Raw genomic sequence first — 21,738 nt, 5'->3', positions numbered from 1 at the left:
ATTGTCTGCCAGTTGCTCTACAAAAAAGCAAGAAATTCATTCTTATTATTTTTATTTATTTATTTTAGTCATACTGGGAAGAACCCATGATGCGAGCATTCTTATTACTACCGAGTAACAAGCAAACTTTCAATTAGAAGCCGAATCAATTTCATATACAGTATAAAAAATTAATTAAAGAAATAGTTTAATTTTTTCTAACTCAAATTTATATTCATTTTTTGTACGAAAAATTAGATATCGTCATTTTAAAAAGTAAACATTTCTTAAAAATGACATATTTAAACCAAAATGTTAAATATTTTTCACTTATCATCTTAGATTCCAGTTTCTTAAATTAAAAAAAAAAAAAAAAGATCAACAGATTTATTTAGAAATATTTTTATTGGAAAACATAACTACATTAACAGCAGTTGTGTTTTTCAATAAAAATATCCATCATTATTATTCAAAAGTTCTCATATGCATTAAAAATTAATTTATTTTAAAATGTAAATATTGCATTTAAAATAATTTTTTTATAGACTAAATAACTTAAACAAAAAAAATCTTTCAAAAAAGTAACATTTAAGTATCATACTAGCATTGTTTTTCTAACATTTTCCTAGCCTATTATCATTAATGATATTGTGGGATCGTAGTTGGTGAAACCTCATCCACTTGTCGAGGATGGCAATGCATTACTATTTAAATTAAGAAAGACTACAAAATCATGGGATCTCAGGCTAAGTCAGTGACCTGACACCAGTTAGAATGATTAATTTTATATCGCGTTCTAACTCATGATTAAACTATCTTTGTATGTCTGAGTAGGAGGGCTAAAGCAAGTGGCAGAGGGATTGTGTTGATTCAGGATATGGAGAGAGGACAAATCCTTCTATATACAGGGTGAGTTTATCATCTTGAGACAATGAAATATCTTAATTGGATCTCATTATTTCGGAAAAAGGTAGGGTTTCGAAAGGGCAACCAATTGGTGACCTTGGATCTGACCTTGACCTTGAAGAAGGTCAAATCTGTTTTCCCAATGGAAATACATATTTTTGACCTCAGCAATGGAAAGAGCAGGAAATTTCACAATCACCCACAACCTTGAATACCCTGAACTTTACCTCTGAAGGTCATCTCAAGCACGATCATTTGAAGTACAGCTCAACAAATGCATCGAAGTGGAAGGGCATCATTTTGAACATTTGTTATAAAATTTTTCCCCAAAACCAATATCTTAAGCAACAGCGAGAAGTAAAGTGACTCACCGAAAATAAGCACCTCAAAGGGAGAAGAAAACTACTACTTCCACGTCGTTACTCCTGGGTAGTGCTAAAAGTAGTGAATGCTTTTAAAGGTCAAAGTAATAAGATCATGAAAAAATGTAAATTTAATCTCCGTCTATTCCAGTAATAAAAAGTATGGTTTCCAATTAGAAAAAGTTTTTAATTTTAACCTTAAAATAATCTTGACCTTTCACCTAGACCAGGGATGGGCAACCCGTGGCCCACAGTAATATTTTTTGCGACCTGTGTGGCATAAAATATGAATAAATATATCAATTTCCCAGCTTAAGGTAGTATGCAGCAAAAATTCAAACATTATTTTTACAACTTATGTATGTGAATAGCTTTTCCTGAAATGAATTTAGTAAAAATTAAAACAAGAAACTGGCTAACAGACACATTAAAACTAATTTAAAACTAGCAGTGACTAATATTTAACCAAATATTTCCAATATATTATGTTTAGATCAGGGCCAGAAGCTATATTAAGTATACCTATGCTAATTTATAATTATATATGAATAAAGAATTGCAATTTACCGACATTTTCCCCCTCTTTTCTCGTGTGCGGCCCACGTCAGTTCAAAAGTTTTGAAATGCAGCTCTTACATAGAAAAAGATGGCCCATCCCTGACCTAGACCTTAAAGTCAAGGGTATATCCGATTGTGAAATTTCCCACTCTTTCTATGGCCAGGGTCAAAAATATGTATTTCCATTGAAAAAAACAGACTTGGCCTTCAAATGACCTCAAAGGTCAAGGTCACATCCAAGATCACCAATTACTTATTGGACACTACTTAGTACAAAGCATGATTAAACATTAACAAACTAAATAGATGGTAGATGATGACTTTAAATATTTCCAAATACTATACAAATCACGATGCTAGATTCACTAGCTATCATGGGGGAGAGCTTACAAGGTTCATATTTACCACAGAGTCCCTTGTTCTTGGAAGAGATGAGAACCTTTACTTTCGTCTGGCGGTATTCCACATGGCTAAACTAGATGCAGGATGATACAACCAGTAGCAGCCCCGATTGGAAATGTTACCATCTTTTTATACTAAATAGGTCAGCCAACTGGGCAGGCTCCTGATGCGGTCATATTCTGGCCATGGCAGGAACTTCAACATCCTTTGACTCAGAGGAAATGGAAAGATGTTGGGCTGATAAAATTTTGTCTTTCCTGCTTTCCCACGGTTTAACAAAATAATTTAACTTTTCTATTTAATATTTCTTTTAATATTTAAGTTTCTTATTTATCCCTGATCCCAGGTTCTCACAATATATTTTTGACAATATATTTTTTAAATCTGTACACATCTTGATTTTTAAAACATGACTGAAAAAAACTTCATTGAGATGAAACAGCTTATCAAAATTATGAATGCCATGACTATCATCATTATGTCTGTACTGGCTATAATATATAATAATTTCTTACATGAATTTTTATTAACACACATAAAGAATAAAATAATAATAAAGCACAGTAAAATAATTAATATTTGTGTAGCCTTCAATAACACTGGTCAACAATGAAAATGTTTCGGGCTCAAAATTAACATATTCTTATGTATTTCCATCTGCTGAATTCAAAAATCACCATAAAAATGATTGATTAGCTCTCCCTTTGGAGATACAGTGAAATGTCATTTTTTAGGGTCTACATTTGTATTTTGGGGAAAATGTATTTTTTGGGAGTTGTCACACCTCTCAACTGACATAACGCAACGTTCTCCATATGTTTGTAGGTTATGAACATAATAAATGTAGCTGTGACATTGCCGAGCCTCTCGTGGACCCAAAAAATGTTCTTCTTCCACCCCTTCATATCAAGCTGGGTTTAATGACAACTTTTGTTAAAGGTATGAACCAGAAGGACAGGCATTTAAGTACTTAAAAGACAACTTTCCTAGATTGAGTGATGCAAAGGTTAAAGAAAGTATTTTTATTGGGCCACAAATTAGACAACTTGTAAAGGATCCTGTGTTTGACCGAGTTTTGGAGGGAAAAGAAAAGGAAGCTTGGGAAGCCTTAAAGAGAGTTATTCATGGGTTCTTAGGCAACAAAAGAGATGATAACTACACTCAGTTGGTAACAGTACTGGAAAAATACCATCAACTCGGATGCAACATATCCTTTAAAATCCATTTTCTCTACTCCCATCTAGACTTGTTACTCTGAACTCTTAGTTGTGGAACTATCAGTGATGAACATGGAAAAAGATTCCACCAGGATATTTCTGTAACAGAACAAAGATATCAGGGCCATTGAAATGAAGCAATGCTTGCGGATTAATGCTGGTCTGTGTGAAGAGATGCACCGGAACTCACTTACAAGAGGCAAGTGAAAAGAAAACAATCTCATGAAATCACCACACCGACCACCTGCCAGGTATTCTTCCATCAATTTAGAACTCCTAGAATGTAACTGTAATTTTAAAAAATTTCAAAAGCACTTTCAATGTTCTTAGCACATGTAATTAAAATGTATCGTTTTCTCTTAAGCCATTAAAATCACATACTGCCACCTATTGTATATTACAGAAACTAGAGCTAATAAAAATTTTTCTTTGTCATATTCGATTTTCTCACCCCAAAATTAGTAAGATTTCACTCATGAAATAAAGAAAACATCCAAAAACATTTTTTTTTGTTGACCAGTGTAATTTTTGTAGAAAATGGTCCCACTCAAATTTTTTAATTCATGTTATACAAATATTCCTAAAAAAATAATTTAAAAATGATTGTAATTTCATGTGGATAATCCACTGCAGCTTGTCACTTTCACCAGTATATATATCCACAAAAAATTGCTAAAATGGAAATAAAACCTTCACATAACCTGCACCAGCATACACATCTAAAGAGCAGTTGCTGAAAGAGTGAAACTTACAGATATAGTTTAGAAGGCACCATCTCTAACGTTAAAATGTTGGGTTTTTTCCCCCTGTGTCACTTTCATTAGCAATTCATTATAGATGTAATTACAAAATAAGTAAAATGGAAAAATGAAATAAAGACTGAACTGAAATGTCAAAAATTCAAAGTGGCTAAAAAAACAACAACATTTTTAATTTATTTACTTCATTTTTGCTTTACTTATCAAATAAATAACAAAAATAATTATAAATGTTAAAATAAGAATGTTTTCTAAAGATTTTCTTGTGATGTTAGATGAAAAAAAAAAAAGCAATTTGATAAGTAGTGATGATTGTATGTAGAAACCAACAGATAACCTGCATTCACTTTTAAAGTGACTTTTAAACACACAACCTACAGATTATCCAAATAAGAACACAGTAACTTTAAGGATAATCAAAACCACTAACTTAATCAGATTATGACTGAAAATGAAGTTAAAAAGTCAACTGAATGTAACTAATATTTATATCACATTAGACCTAATAAGATAACTAAGAGAAGTTTTATTGTATCTGAAAAACATACTATGCAATTTTTAAAAAAATTACTTACCTCCTCCAATTTGATTGAGATAATTTTCCATATTGTCACAATCTAATTTAGTTCTACAGAATATGATGCCTTGGTCCATTTTATGCTCATTGATTGCTCTAACAGTATATTCACCTTTTAATAACTTAACAGCTTCAGAGAGTGTTTCTGTCAAGAAAATCATTATTATTAATTTGAAAAAGACAAAACTTAAAATTCATCACACCAAAAAAATTACAGATTAATTAATGGATTTAAAAGTTGAAATTTAATCAACATCTGCCAATTTGACAAATAATTCTAATAGTGTGTATAAGTATACATATACACACTATATATACACCATGTCAGAATTATAATTTAGTAAATATTTTTGAACTGTTGATTTTTGGATGTTTATGTATATCTAACCTGAGTTTTTATTAAAGCCAAATGGTCTACAGGGTTATCATTATATTAAGGCTAATTTTAATAATTAAACACAGTAATTTGATAAATTTCTTCATTTGTTGATAAATTTAGTAATTATAAATAAATTAATTTTTAAATTTAATTTAGAAAGTCCTGGGAGAAAAGAATCAGCCCAGAGCAGGACTCAAATCTGCAATTCCTGCTTACCATGTATATGCATTGCTAGTTATGCTACTCATATCTTCATACAATCTCAATCCTAATTAAAATTAAAAATTAATTAATTTGTCAAGAGATGGCAGCCTCACCACCTACCTCTAGTCAAATTATTGTTTATTTAATTATTAATATTAGCCTTAATATATCCTGATAATCCAGTAAATTGTTTGTAATTCTGACTTCCATATAAACCAAATTCATATATTTCATTAAAATTAATTTGTAAAATTTGACTTAATAAGAATACTTTGATTTCTAAGTATATTAAATAAATGCTAATCACAGATAAAACAATTTACAACAGACATCACACTCATGACAAACACGATAAAATCACACACATTATAGACATATCCATTCCAAACACTCACAATGTACAAAACACATGCACTGAAACAGTCAGCAAGTACACAGAACTTGCCCAGGAAATAAGGCATCTGTGAAGGATGGATAGGATGCTTATTGTACCTGTTCTCTCCTATACAGGTGTCATACAACACACATTACACAAAAGCCTGGAAACATAACAATTGAATAGAAACAAATACATCACACTTCAGAAGGCCACTGTATTAAATATATGTCATATTGTTATGAAATTCTTGAATACAGACACACACACTGACATACTTATTTAATTTTTGTCTTGTTTTGGTTGCTTTGCTTTGACTCTGGTCCAGCATAGTACAGTACATGGCAACTGGCATCAACAGAGTATAACCCACTATGCATAACAATAACAGCAACAATATTGTAACAGCCAGTTAGTTTATATAGCAGAGATGCCGAAACTTTTCAATTGGCAGGCCAAATTGAACATAAGGTAGGCAAGTCACAAATATTTTGCATATTCCATATATATAAAAGTAGGCTTACTTGTATCATTTATAAGTAATGTGTCATAGTATCAATTTTATTTACATGTATACATTTTCTTATACACCAAGTGATATTTAATAATCAGAATCAGATTTATTTAAAAAGTTTAATCCACTTACTCTGGATTTTGAATACTTATAATTTAAAAAAAAGGACACACCTTTGCCATAATCTAGCATGTATTTTTACTTTCTCAGCTCTTATAACAGAGGGAAAATATGGCAATCTGGCAAAAAATGACCCCCCCCCCAGATTTTTACACTTTTGGACTTAAGACACTTTGAAATCTTGAAAAATGTAAAAAAAATTTGGGGGGTACTTTCTGTATGTATGAATGTTAATGTGAGAGGCATGATTTTGTTCACCCTGTTGAAGCTTAACTCCTGTGCTTTTTGTCAAAAATTTCTGAAATTTTGCTGGGAGGTTTGTTTATTAGGGGATTGATACTATTAAATTTTGGTGGTTAAAGGTGGAGAGGGTGGGGGAGATAATGGGGTAGTGTGTATCTCCACTAGGATCAGACTTAATGACAATTTTATTCATTATTAGCATTTACAATTTTTTATAAAACCCATCACTACTATCAAAATTAAACTTTTTGTCATTTTATAATAGTCAAAATTATAAAAAGGTTTCTTTTAATAAACTATAACAGATGGCACCACCAAAATTTTAAATGTTGCCAGGAAAGTTGAGCAACTCGTTGCTGGTTTTCTAAAATCAGAACCCTCAGATACTCAGCCTCATAATGCACTTTTATAAGTAAAATGGAAAGTTTTTGACAATTATCATCATGAAAACATCTGTAATTCTTGCTTTGAATGTTGAAGGTTTATCCTAGTGCAGAGAACGTATTATAATCAGTCATGAATATGATCTATTTCTCCTTGATCTGTATCTTTTATTCCTGACAAATCATAGTTCTGACAAGTTCTTGACATAAACCATATCAAAAATATAAACATAATTTTTAATTAAAAACAAAAACATTGCTTTTATTCAATGTCAGTCTCTTTTGAACAGGGCCTCATCACTAATACCACTAAAACCTTCATTCCTTCAATTAGACATTTGAATTCTCAGGAAAAAAAAAAATCTTTTCACAAACATTTTCACATGCTTCTGCTTCTTTTTCAAATTGTGCATGCAACTCATAATTCTAAATAAACTTTTAATTTAAAGCATATTAATGATCAATATAGTTGTATCCTCTTGGCAGTCATCAATCAACTATTGGTGCATTTGTTACAAATGACATATGAACATGGTAACATTGAAAGAAAAGCTGGACAAGGAGGTAAATATAAGTATGCAGTGCCAGGATAAGATTCTAAAGCATCCTAGCCTGTGAGAACATACTCATAATTCTTGTGAACTGAAAATGAGAAGAGCAGAGAGGTGTAAAAGTGAGTGTATGAACTGCAAAACTGTCTGTGCAATATGGGTTTAAAAGCCTACTATTCACATAAGAAGCCATTACTGAGGAGTAGAACATGCAGACAGTAGCTTACTGGGCTAAACAGCACATAATAGAATTCCACCTGTCAATGCTCCAGTTTATGTTTTTGGATCCTGAGTTCTGACTTAACCTGTATGGATTGACAGCAAACCATGTTAAGAATAGTAAAGGCAAGGTCTGTAACTGAAATTACTAGATGCAGATATAAAAGTTTCTAGTGAGTCAAATGGTGTGAAGATGCATATCCAGTAAAGGTGTCTGTAGACTGTTTTTGTAGCTACAAAAACATCTTATATACCAAGTTAATTCCAACAAAGAATTTTCTGACACACAATCCTCCATATTCCAGAACAACTCTTTACTGTGTTACCACACCATTATGGATAGTAAAGTATAATACATCATTTCTCTATGGTTTGTTAGTATTATTGTCGTCACTTAAACTCTCACAAATTGTTGTTTATAGAATAAAAAATTTCTACAGGAGACTTTGGAGGCCTGTTTCATAAAACTTATCAGCCTAATATTATGAGTTTATTCCTTTAAATATTAGATGATGATATTGTGGCCGCCGGCCATAATATTATACTTGTATTTTAGTAATTTCAGTTAGTCTTAGTATTTCCTTTGTTCTTTGTCTTCTCTTTTCCTAATCTTTCAAAGACCGTTATTGCCTTGGGGTGGGATTAGTGATTCTAAGAATTGGAACAAAGAAGAGTAGAATGTGCGGACGGGTGGATAGCGCCCAAGAAGAGGCACTTTTGGACGAGACACGGAGAAGATCGGACGTGTAAGGAAGAGCTCGAGAAGGAGCTGATCGAGAGAGAAGTCCGAGGCTGTCCAAGCAGGAATCAAGTCAGAGAACTTATCGTAAGGAAAGAGTTTTGAATAACGATATAGCGAAGCGAACCTTGAAAAAAAAAAAAAAAAAAAAAAAAAAACGGAAGTCAAGATAAAAGAACCGAGGCCCTCCCAAGTGCGTATCGGCTTGAACTAGAAAGTCCCGGGTGAAGCAACATTTCGATTCTTATTTCTTCTCTCTTTCCTATCTCCCTTATTATTTCCTTTAGTATTAAGTTAGCTTTAAGTTAGAATTAAGTTAGGTTAGTTCCGCGATATACGAAATTTCATTGTCACGCGATTGGGTAACGGCCACCCCGTACTTTGTTCGGCAAAAAGGAAGCCTTTGTGAAAACTACGCTGGGTCTAAAACCTTTATGTAAATAGTTGGGATACCTGATTGAACCTCTTTGTACAAAGTGTAATAAAGGGACATTTGTTATTTGTATAATTGTTGTTGGGTCCGTCTGTACTTACGTTCGCGGACAGTACGTTAACACTTGTATGTACAGTACACCACAATATGCTGTTTCAAAAAAATATCAGCTAATAATATTAATAGTGTAGCACAAGAGTTGTTAGTTTGGACTATGAAAACTGCATAATGTTCTTTTCATATATATATTTTTTTTTTAAACTCAATTTTCGTTTTTTAACACCATAAAGACAATATTTCACTTCTATTTGGTTTGTTTTGGTGTGTCTAAATATATTACATTTCAAATATTAGTTTATTTCACGAGTACATTTATGGACTTGTTTCATGTGTTAATTATTTGATTTATTCATATACTATATATTTAAAAGAATGAAAGCATGAATTGAAGGTAGTCAAATATAGATCACATAGAAATAACAAATTTTAGAATTTTAATATTTTTTATATAAACTGCTTACCTGGAGTATTACTGCCAGGCCTAACATGGTCATTATCATGAACACCATCAGTCTGTTAACAACATATATTAAAATCATATATATATTATAGAAAAGATAATGTAAATATAAAAAATTTTTATATACAGGGTATACCTAAAGTTTCTTTACTCAAGCTTTCAAATTGTATTTATTAATTAAAAAACCTGCACACAAAATGGAAATGAACAAAACACTTGTACAATCCATCATGTACTCAGATATTTTAAAATAGACTTAGAAGTAAAATAAATTTGGTAACTCATGCCAAGTTTTAACTGGGTTCTGGTAGAAAAACTTCACTGACTTCGGCGTTAAACTATTTCTTTTTTATTATCACAAGCACTTTCGACGAGTTTATAATCGTCGTCTTCAGGTGAAACGAATTATTTTTTAAAAAACGAACGTGCAGAATGTTCTAAGGAGAACAGAATTTTTGAATTCAAAAACAGGCATCCGGTAATTCCGTTACGAAACGCGCAAAAAAGATGTTGGCATGTTCGAAAATCATAAATCTACGGTGCGGGCGGCGCATGCGTGGAACTGACACCGCGATGGCGATACGATGTTAGGCGCGTTTCGTTGTTTAAGCGCCGATATAATGCTACCCACACTCCGGGTAGATCTAGAGTGGGGACATTACATGCTTCCGTAGTAGCTGTGAGAAGCGCTTCCCAGATGAGTACAAGTCTTCGATTGCTGCAACACTATTATTTCCGTTCTGGACCACAGGGGGTTGTAGCCTTGCTCGAGAACTTTTTTAGCGAGCTCTGTGGTATATTTTCCCTTTGCTACATCATCCTGATGCTCTGCTAGACGGGAGGCGAGCATTCTTGTTGTTGCTTCTATATATCTTGTGCTAGCTCCCGTTTCCGGATTTTCTAGGTGTATTGCGTAGACTCCTGATTTTTCTAAAGTAGTTAGCTTGTCATCTTACACGATCATTACAGATGCACCTACGTAGGTTTGGTAGAGGGGTTATAGGTAGATTGTAGTTGTACCGCCGAAAGATGCGACTGATGCGTATAGAGGGTGGTCCGAGATACGGCAACGGAATCTGGATCGTGGATGTTTTTTCTTTTTTGTGCAGCGTGGTACGTGGGAATAGGGACTCCTTTACCTTGCGGAGTACATGCTCATATTTGCCACGCGTGAATCCTGCACGAGATACCGCTAGTCTGACGATGTCTAATTCACTTTTTATTGCTATCCGCATTGACGGAAGTAATAGCGCCCTTCTAACAAGTGCAGCAATGGCGGCATTGATATATCTCGACGGTTGGAAAGCATCCGCTGGGATAATAGACGGTAACTCGTTAAATTTGTGATGAACTGCAAACTGCGGCCCCTCAACCGACTTTTTTATGCACAAATCCAAGAATGTTATTGATTCATCCTGCTCTTTCTCCCAGGTGAAACTGATCGTGGGGTATATGCTTGCTAGTTGCTGCACAAATTTGAAAAATTCCTCCTCTGTATTCTCCCATATTATTAAGATATCGTCGACATAGCGCAGATACAGTGACGGATAACTGACGGCAAGAGGGGAGTGGAAGATTCTACGCTCGATTTCTCTCATAATGAGCTCAGCTAAGACTGCAGATAGCGGGGAGCCCATAGGAACTCCTTGCCTTTGCAAGTAGATGTTCTTGTTGAAAAGGAAATAGTTGTGCTCGGTGATGAAAGTTAGGGCGTCACGTATGTCTAGCACCTGTTGTATGTTAAAACCTTTTCTGATGATCAAGGCGTTGGCAAGCATTACGGCCTCGAAAACAGGCACAGATGGGTATAATGACACCACATCCAATTTGTAGAAAGTATAGGAGCATTGGGGCGTTCTACTTATGCTGGAAACAACGGCGGACTTGGCAGCCACAGATGATGGGGTAACGTACGGTGAATCTGGAAGGAGTTCACACAAGAACTTTGCGAGCGCCTTTTCTAGGTAATATGTAGGATGCGATCTCTTATTTACCAGCGGACGTAGCGGCCAGTTTGTTTTGTGCGTTTTTGGTTGGAAAAATAGTCTAGGGCATGCTACGTTTGTGGGAGGATCGAGGCACCCAGTTAGGGTCGAGGCTACTCCTGGTAATGCTATTATTTTTCTTGCTCTTCGCAGTACTGTTGGCGTCGGGTCGTCATTTACTACCTGCGAGTGTGATTGCGATAGGAATTCATTGGCTCTAGTAATAAAATCCTCCTCCCTGCACAGAACGAATCGTTTGTCTTTGTCAGAAACTAGTAGCCTCAAGTCATTCCTAGCTAGGAATTGCGTTACCACTTTTTGGTTCATGTGACGCTTAGGCGCACCAGATATTTGCTTCACCGCCGCAAGTTTTGTGACGATTTCTAACTCCATTTGTGGGTGCGTGGATGCTGTCTGGCAGGACTTCAATGCTGCTAAAGCAGCTGGCACTAAATGGTTAAGGTCGGTGTTGTTGGGGGGAGAGACGGAGGCAGAACTAAAAAAGTATGAAACGCATCTACAATTCGCTAAAACGTGTGACGCTTCTACGCTATATGTTCAACTAGGAAAAATACAGAGTATAGCAGCTAATTCTATGCAGGCGATAAGAAAGAAGTTGAGCAAAAAACTACAGTGGTTAATGTGCTCATCACGCACACAAGAAAGGGTGGTAGCAACTACTCCATATTATAATTATATGGAAGAGGATGTGCCTATCGAAGTGCACGACGTCCTACAAAGAGGACCCAAGTACGTTTCTCCCCCCACCAACACCGACCTTAACCATTTAGTGCCAGCTGCTTTAGCAGCATTGAAGTCCTTCCAGACAGCATCCACACACCCACAAATGGAGTTAGAAATCGTCACAAAACTTGCGGCGGTGAAGCAAATATCTGGTGCGCCTAAGCGTCACATGAACCAAAAAGTGGTAACGCAATTCCTAGCTAGGAATGACTTGAGGCTACTAGTTTCTGACAAAGACAAACGATTCGTTCTGTGCAGGGAGGAGGATTTTATTACTAGAGCCAATGAATTCCTATCGCAATCACACTCGCAGGTAGTAAATGACGACCCGACGCCAACAGTACTGCGAAGAGCAAGAAAAATAATAGCATTACCAGGAGTAGCCTCGACCCTAACTGGGTGCCTCGATCCTCCCACAAACGTAGCATGCCCTAGACTATTTTTCCAACCAAAAACGCACAAAACAAACTGGCCGCTACATCCGCTGGTAAATAAGAGATCACATCCTACATATTACCTAGAAAAGGTTTTAACATACAACAGGTGCTAGACATACGTGACGCCCTAACTTTCATCACCGAGCACAACTATTTCCTTTTCAACAAGAACATCTACTTGCAAAGGCAAGGAGTTCCTATGGGCTCCCCGCTATCTGCAGTCTTAGCTGAGCTCATTATGAGAGAAATCGAGCGTAGAATCTTCCACTCCCCTCTTGCCGTCAGTTATCCGTCACTGTATCTGCGCTATGTCGACGATATCTTAATAATATGGGAGAATACAGAGGAGGAATTTTTCAAATTTGTGCAGCAACTAGCAAGCATATACCCCACGATCAGTTTCACCTGGGAGAAAGAGCAGGATGAATCAATAACATTCTTGGATTTGTGCATAAAAAAGTCGGTTGAGGGGCCGCAGTTTGCAGTTCATCACAAATTTAACGAGTTACCGTCTATTATCCCAGCGGATGCTTTCCAACCGTCGAGATATATCAATGCCGCCATTGCTGCACTTGTTAGAAGGGCGCTATTACTTCCGTCAATGCGGATAGCAATAAAAAGTGAATTAGACATCGTCAGACTAGCGGTATCTCGTGCAGGATTCACGCGTGGCAAATATGAGCATGTACTCCGCAAGGTAAAGGAGTCCCTATTCCCACGTACCACGCTGCACAAAAAAGAAAAAACATCCACGATCCAGATTCCGTTGCCGTATCTCGGACCACCCTCTATACGCATCAGTCGCATCTTTCGGCGGTACAACTACAATCTACCTATAACCCCTCTACCAAACCTACGTAGGTGCATCTGTAATGATCGTGGACAAGCTAACTACTTTAGAAAAATCAGGAGTCTACGCAATACACCTAGAAAATCCGGAAACGGGAGCTAGCACAAGATATATAGAAGCAACAACAAGAATGCTCGCCTCCCGTCTAGCAGAGCATCAGGATGATGTAGCAAAGGGAAAATATACCACAGAGCTCGCTAAAAAAGTTCTCGAGCAAGGCTACAACCCCCTGTGGTCCAGAACGGAAATAATAGTGTTGCAGCAATCGAAGGCTTGTACTCATCTGGGAAGCGCTTCTCACAGCTACTACGGAAGCATGTAATGTCCCCACTCTAGATCTACCCGGAGTGTGGGTAGCATTATATCGGCGCTTAAACAACGAAACGCGCCTAACATCGTATCGCCATCGCGGTGTCAGTTCCACGCATGCGCCGCCCGCACCGTAGATTTATGATTTTCGAACATGCCAACATCTTTTTTGCGCGTTCGTAACGGAATTACCGGATGCCTGTTTTTGAATTCAAAAATTCTGTTCTCCTTAGAACATTCTGCACGTTCATTTTTTAAAAAATAATTCGTTTCACCTGAAGACGACGATTATAAACTCGTCGAAAGTGCTTGTGATAATAAAAAAGAAATAGTTTAACGCCGAAGTCAGTGAAGTTTTTCTACCAGAACCCAGAATTAGAAGTGTCTGCCTTTCATCTGGAGGCAGATATCCATTCAACAACATATTCCTACTCACGTAACATTGTTGGTGTGAAATTGACTATACTTTGCTGAAGTATTGTGCTTCAAATCATTCAAATTGCAGAAATTATTTATATAAACTCTATCCTTTAGATACACTTATAAATTCCTAACAATTTAACCAGTTTAATCTTTGAAATAATTTCAATTGTTAATGTGTATCATCACTTCGTAATTCAAAGTATCAATTATTTTCTGTGCTTCTTTCAATAAACCAATTACTAACAGTGACAATTATGCACAAAACAACTGCAAATAATTTTTATCACAAATTTATGTTGCAGGTTATGCTAATTTCAACTTTAATGTTGTCCTTGTAACTAATAATGGCAACATAACCATCTACACTTAGTTCAAATATGTAACATCTGTATAATTAATTAGCTATGTTCTAGCCTAATTCAACAATAAAGCTGCAATACAGCTCTATCAATTGATTATTAGTATGAATTGGGCTTGGCTTTCTATATACAGGGCTTAAAGCAGTCATGGCAATAGAAAAAAAGTGAGAAAAGAGAGTTCACACTGAAAAAAAGCTATAAAAGCTAATAGTGTTAAAATGAACGAAAATAGGCGTTATTAAAAAAACACACAAATGCGCACATATTTTGTATCAATAACATTGCATATGATATTAGATTGATTATTAATTAAGCGGACTGATAAGATTAAATATGAAAATAGTTAGGCTGAGTTTATACTCCAGAAAAGTGACCAGTAAGACTGCATTAAGCCAGAACAGGCCCGCATTAAGTTTTCATGTACCCCGTACAGAATTCCCACCATTACACAGCAAAGCAAATGGAATAGTAACATAACTACCAGAATGTGTTTCCATATAACATGCCAAATTTCAAACACCATTTATTTCAAGGTACATTTTTTGATTTCTTCATTAAAAAAATGTAATTAAAGAAGAAAAAAAAACAACTTCTGGCAGAATCAGTGGGTTGCATGTTCATTATATAGCAGGGGTGGGCAAGCAAAAGTTCAGTGGGAGTCGAAATGTAGGTTTTGCAAAATGCATGGGAGCCGCAGTTCTGTACGTTTTTATTCTGTACTGCAGTTCCGTACCTCAATTTTATTATCTATATATATAATCGAGACAAGTTGATAATAATAATAATAATCAGCGCAGAGCCCAAACGGTTAGGAGTTGAAAGTTGAAATTTGGTACACAGTTAGGGTACGTCACGAAAACGCACACTAAGAAGGGATTTTTCGAAATTCTTCTCCCACGGGGGAGAGGGACAGGATTAAAGCTTCTATATACATTATCGAGACGTGCCTAAACGGTTAGGAGTTGAAAGTTGAAATTTGGTACGCAGTTAGGGTATGTTAAGAGAACGCACACTAAGAAGGGATTTTTCGAAATTTCTCCCCACGGGGGAGAGGGACAGGAATTAAGGCTTAACACTTCCATCAACAATGGAAAGTGTTAAGTATCAATAGAAGTGTTAAGTAACAATGGAGAACAAGAGAAAGCAACGTGGAAGATTCACGGGCGCTGGAGGAAAAAAAAAAAAAAAAGAGTAATATGTTAGAACATATTTGATTTTCAAATTTAAACAGATTGATTCGGTTTTTCTCGACCCTTCTTCTTTAGAACATTTGATGAAAATCGAACGATATAATCAGAACACGACGTGAAAATCGAACAATATTACAATATTCGATTTTCAAATTCGACCTTTCATTAGAAATATTTAGTTTGTTGATGAAATTACTCTTTTTCTTTTGTGACTATAACGTAATAATCTTAATCTTCACTATCATTACTTTTGCCCGAGCAACGCCGGGCCTATCTGCTAGTATAATATAAAACAAGTATTGAATTTTTTTAATAAACATATTTTCACAAAATTGTGGAAATAAAACTGTAAAAAAAATAATAAAAAGCAGAAATTAACACTTTCAGCAAGAGCCACATAAAACTCAAAAAGAGCCGTATGCAGCTCTCAGAGTCGCATTTGCCCATGTCTGTTATATAGTAATACCACTAGTAATTGTGACCCAATCATTTATTTGGTAATTTTATCAATATTTTTTAAATGATTAAAAATAAAATTACGGAATTCATTACTGGTAATACTAGTCTCCAAATCTATTCCCCTGAATACAATAAAACAATTTGTTAGTCATTCGACCCACAACTGACAGAGAAGAGAGTTTATGAAAACAATGTAATTAAACATTTAGCAGTTTGTTGTCCTTCACAGTGGGGAACCGGCAGAGTCTATTACTTTCACGGGAGAAAATATACAAAGCTTTCTACTACCCTCAAGTTGAAAAATAATACAATCCCATGAAATTTAACAAATCTGAAGTTAATAAGTAAATAATGAAATTATTTACAGAGAGTTGATATTTGATAAGTTTAGTTTTTTGCTCTTATAGATCAAATTACAGAAATTATAAATAAAAATCTCATTTTAAAAAAATTAAAATCATAAAATTTCACTTACAAAAGATCGAGATGGAACGCACGCTTTTTATTTTTATAATCGCTTTGTTTTATTAGACACAGATATTATTCCTATATAGATTTATTAATCATAATAAACATACATTATGTATAAAATTACATTAAAACAACACTGTAATTAACGTCTGAAATGAAAAAGTAATTGAATCGAGTCTCACCTCCATATTAATTAACACACATTGGTGTAGCCAGAGTTTGTTATGGGGGACCTAGTAGAGGCTGTAATTTTCTGGGAGGGGCACCAAGTTAAGTGGGGGCCGTGCCCACCCATGCCCCTTCCTGGCTATGCCCATGTTAACGCGCCACAGTAATTAATTGATCACGTTGCATCAAATTAAATAATTTATAAAAATTAAAATAATAAATACATTTATAAAATAATTGGCTGTATCTGTTCGCAATGATAATGTAAAACACACTGTACTTATAGTTTAGCATTTCCGATATTTAATTTATTTTTGAATTTTAAAATATAAGAAAAACAATTTTTTAAATAAAGTTTTACGCATTTATAGCTGCAACTTTAGATAATACAAAGATATAAGAAACCATCAAAAAAGTTAATTAATAATAATTAAAATCAAGAAAAAATATAAGTTTCTTTCGAGGTAAGGAAACTTGTAAAAAGCCAGGTACGCGATCACGTGACGCCCGTCTCCCCACTTTGCGTAACCAAACGGTCGAGGTTGAAATAAAACCCCAGCAGAAGTAAAAACGAACATCAGCGCATGTATAGGACAATAAACTTGAATGGGAGCGAAGATGAGACACGACACCATGTAATTTATGCTAATTACTTTCTAATATTAAAAAATTAAAATCTTCAATAAATTATAATTAAATTAATTTTTTGACTGAGTTCAACTAGAAGCATATCGAAAAGCTAGATTAAAGTGAAAATAGCGGTTTTTCGACGCTAAATATTTACAAATTAGTTTTTTAATTTGGTGCCGGATTGACCGCAGCTGTTTGAATGCGCACGCGCGTGACAAGTTTTATAGTTTCTGTCGAAATGGAAAATGAAGGACACCGTTAGAATGCAGAAAACCATGGTGCATGCCAAATATATAAGCACCCACTTAAAACCATACTTCTGTCTTTGTCTAAAGATTGTCTCTACAGAAGTTATTAATATTTAGGATATTAGTTTAAAATCTTGTATTTCCTGGCACGAGATTCGCTCGATCTTTAATTTTACAGAGTGCTAGAAAGATACAAGCTTTGAAACGAGTGTCCTACAACGTTTTATTTAATAATAACAGTAGAAATCAAATTTATTATCGCTCAACAATTATTATTTTCGGTTTTTCTACAGTAGTCAAAAACGAGTAATGTCATCGTTTAAGCTAAAGAATAGCAGGCGGTTGAGAAGAAGTTTGCTTAGCAACTTACTTCAGAAAGTATTGGGTTCTATACGATTTTCCGTTGTTAAAACAGGAGTTTCTACTGTTAGTATTAAATAAAATCTATTTCTTTCTTTTGTTCACTGCACTTAAATAAATACAAATGCTAAAAATAATGCTGTATAAAAATCACTCTTAACGCCGAACTAGAAGTGTACTTATGTCTTAATGCAGCGTGATTATATCGAAGCGCCGCGGAGATCGGTATTTCATAAGGATACAAGCAAGGAGAACCCACGTGCAAATTCCTACAGCATGTGCAGAGTATCAAGCTTTGGGAAGCTCCTCGTTTTGTTAGTCTATATAAATGTAGTACACTACATGTGTATACGACAGTGCCTTATCATGTTGCGCACGGTCCATAAGGCATATGGGGACGTGCTGGTCACTATTTCACTCCTGAGCGCATTTACGAAAAAAAAAAATTTACATGGGAAGTGCAGAAAAAGCTAAAAAAGAGAGGAGCTATGAAAAAAAGCTAAAAAAGCTAAAAAGAGAGTCACTTTAAGCCCTGTATATATTTAATACATTATTTTAGTTACATTTGAACACTAAATATTTTAATAAAATATTTGAATTACTTGCTCTTTCAGAACAAGTAATTTATTTCAATTAATATCTAATAGAATAGCAGATTTTTATATCTTTTTGTGATAATTTACAATAGAGAAAGATAACTTAAATATTTTATTTGTGCCATAAGTCTCTCTCTATGAATAAACTCTATGAATAATAAAAGCTCAAATTTACGATCATCATCATCATCAAATAAATAAAAATAGTAACGTGACAAATTGGTGATGTATTTTTAAAATAAGTTGCATGTTCTGTGTTAGAATACTAGAGGCTATCATGAAATTACTTCCATACTGATGTTTCTGTATTTATAAAATTTTGTTTAAGTATATTATATGTAACTGCTTCAAAACACATATATTATAATAAACTATGTTTTATTAAAAATAAAGTAACCTAACACTTAACAAATTAAAAAATACCTGAACATGTCTTTTCAAATTAGTCCATAATGTATCTTTTCTTGGATCTACCATACACACCTATTTACAATAAAAAGTATAAATTCATTATCTTCTATAAACATAAATAATGATCATTATAAAATATACTTATTAAAGCAATACATGTCAAAACTTTCAAATATAATTAATTCAAGTTAAATCATCAATACTTGATAATAGTCAACATATTTATTAACGCAAATAATTAATATTTTATATATTAACAATTAATGCTATATATGCGATATTGATTATGGAATTTCAATAATAAATTATTAAGTTTCCACAAGATAAAACAACAGAATTAACAAAATTGCTTATTGAGATCTTTGGAACTTGTCCTTTTTTTTTTTTTAAAAACACTTAACTACATAGAAAAACTTCAAATTCTATACACCATCATCAATCTTCAAAAATTATTTACTAAATTAAAAAGGAGGAATATAAGATATATCAGGAATTTTTACTAATTGCATTTCAGACTAATGTTTCATTATCTGTTTTCAGTATCACCTAATAATTTATATCAATTGATATAAGTTGTGTACAATAATATGAACCAAAGTTCATGTATATATTTTTTCTGAGCTAATTTTAATATAAATTTATTGATAATTATAACGTCCATATATTCTATTTAAAGAAATATACTTTAAAAAATAAAAACTATGAAAAAGAAAGAATAAATAATTTCTGTTTAAGTATTATACATAAAATAATCCAAATTTGAACCAAGAAAACTTATTGACAGACAACTTAATTGTTTTTTTCTGTTACGGCAGAGAATTTTATAATCTTTCTTAAATTTTGGGTAGTTTTTCAAATATAACAGCTAAACAGCAATTTGCAACAATACTATTTTTATTGATGTTCAATTCAACTAAAGAGGGCCACAAAACATTATTCTGAAATCATTTTGCTAAGTAGCTCTATAAACTTCCATTTTTACTTAAAATTTTTCAAGCCTGGCACTGGTTCAGTTTGAAAAATCTTTAACAAAAAGATTATTTTTAAATCAAATGAAGTCTGTAAGCTTGGTGTACATCAAGTGCCTTGTTGTACATATGGCTTTTCTGAAACAAATATGCTGTAACTTAGGAATAAAAGATTCACAATCCATAGCTACATGGGTGCAGAAGATAGACATAAGGAACACACTACAACTCTTACATTCCAACAGGAAGTTCAATTTAGTACATCATCAACTGTCGTAAATAATCGGGCTATAAACGATTAAAGATTTAGCCCGATTATTTACGGCAGTTGATGATGTAATGGATTAATATTATCGGGTTTGACGAGTGTTTATTTGTTCAATTTAGTTCTTGTTCTAGTTAAGGCTAATATTAATTTTCTGTACACTTTGGCTGGCATTGCCATGATTGGTAACTAAAAATAAGAAATAACAAAAACTGGAAATAATTCTATCCACAAATAAATATTTTCTTCTTTTCCAGCAAAACTTTTAAATAGACAAATATTTTCAGTTCATTAAATATATTCAAAACTTTATTTGTAATATTGACTTTTATAGGGAATCAGTATAATGATTGGTTTATTAATTTTATTATCTGTAAAATCTTAAAAGTTTTAATATGTAGAAATTGTAAGGCCATGGTCTTCCAAAAAATTTTTGAATATGGTAAATTCATTATGAAATGCCTTTGCATTCTAAAATAGAACATATAAACTTTGTTATACTATGTTTACTTTTCACTAACGAACGTTATTTAGCTTTGATTATCTTTAAAATGAGTATTATACATCAAAATTTATCATATTTAAGCACTATGTGACTTATGCAGATTTTCAAATTGCATAGAAAGCTTTATAACAAATCAATCATAAAAGGCAGACTTACTGTACTTCTAAATACTAAAATCTGAAAGCATTTCAATGAGAAAATTTGCTTTACATAATTTACTTAAAAAGAAAGATAATCAGTATTTCTCTATCTCCAGATCACAGTTGAAATTACAAATATATCAAGTATGAAAAATACAGTGACAGTAACAATGCATTATTATTGCTATAATGGTATGATTGAATATACTTTTTCAGTTTGTAAATGAAAAGCAAAACAAAATATAATTGTTATTACAGTCATCATACATTTTGATTCATGAGCATTCTAATTAATAAAAATTAATATTTATGTAGTGTCATTGAAACAAAAAAACTTGTTTTCATGTAAGAAAATTGACAGTACTTATCTATTTAATACATAACGAAAACCAGTTAAAATTTTATTATTCCTGATATCAATTCAAGCATTTAATGATGCCAATACTATAAAACTTACCACATGATGAACAGTTTCAGGAACACTATCTTCTCCTTTAAGATCAACCCAGGTGGGAAAATGCATTAATTTTTCCTAAATTTTCAAAATTTATAAATTAATTTTTGATAATTTAAAAATGTAAATAAAATATTAAAGAAAAAAAAATTAGGTAACTGTTATTATTTTTAAATGATTATATAACAATACTATAAAGCTTACTACATGATCAACAGTGTACATATTCATCATTGGCTGCATTCAGCAGACTCAACAGTTGTAACTGAGCAAATCAGTAGCTGTTACATAGCAACTTGGATCTGCTGAATGATGAGCAACATTGT

The 21,738-nt window shown here is 33.5% G+C and overlaps 1 protein-coding gene across 1 annotated transcript in view; it reads right to left on the bottom strand.

Moving 5' to 3' along the window:
- The window catches only part of Ddx1 (ATP-dependent RNA helicase Ddx1), a 119,515-nt gene that overhangs the window by 17,992 nt on the left and 79,785 nt on the right, over positions 1-21,738 (bottom strand). The window contains exons 21-24 of the mRNA XM_067275014.1: positions 21,416-21,490; positions 19,093-19,152; positions 9,442-9,493; positions 4,758-4,904 (exon numbers count right to left, since the gene is read on the bottom strand). Of these exons, the coding sequence (XP_067131115.1) occupies positions 4,758-4,904; positions 9,442-9,493; positions 19,093-19,152; positions 21,416-21,490 (334 nt within the window). The remainder of the gene's footprint in view (positions 1-4,757; positions 4,905-9,441; positions 9,494-19,092; positions 19,153-21,415; positions 21,491-21,738) is intronic.

The sequence above is a fragment of the Centruroides vittatus genome, unplaced genomic scaffold, assembly GCF_030686945.1.
Source record: "Centruroides vittatus isolate TY-2023 unplaced genomic scaffold, ASM3068694v2 contig_577, whole genome shotgun sequence".
Classification (NCBI taxonomy): domain Eukaryota; kingdom Metazoa; phylum Arthropoda; class Arachnida; order Scorpiones; family Buthidae; genus Centruroides; species Centruroides vittatus.
The sequence above is the reverse complement of the archived record's forward strand: the minus strand, read 5'-3'. Positions and strand labels throughout refer to the sequence as shown.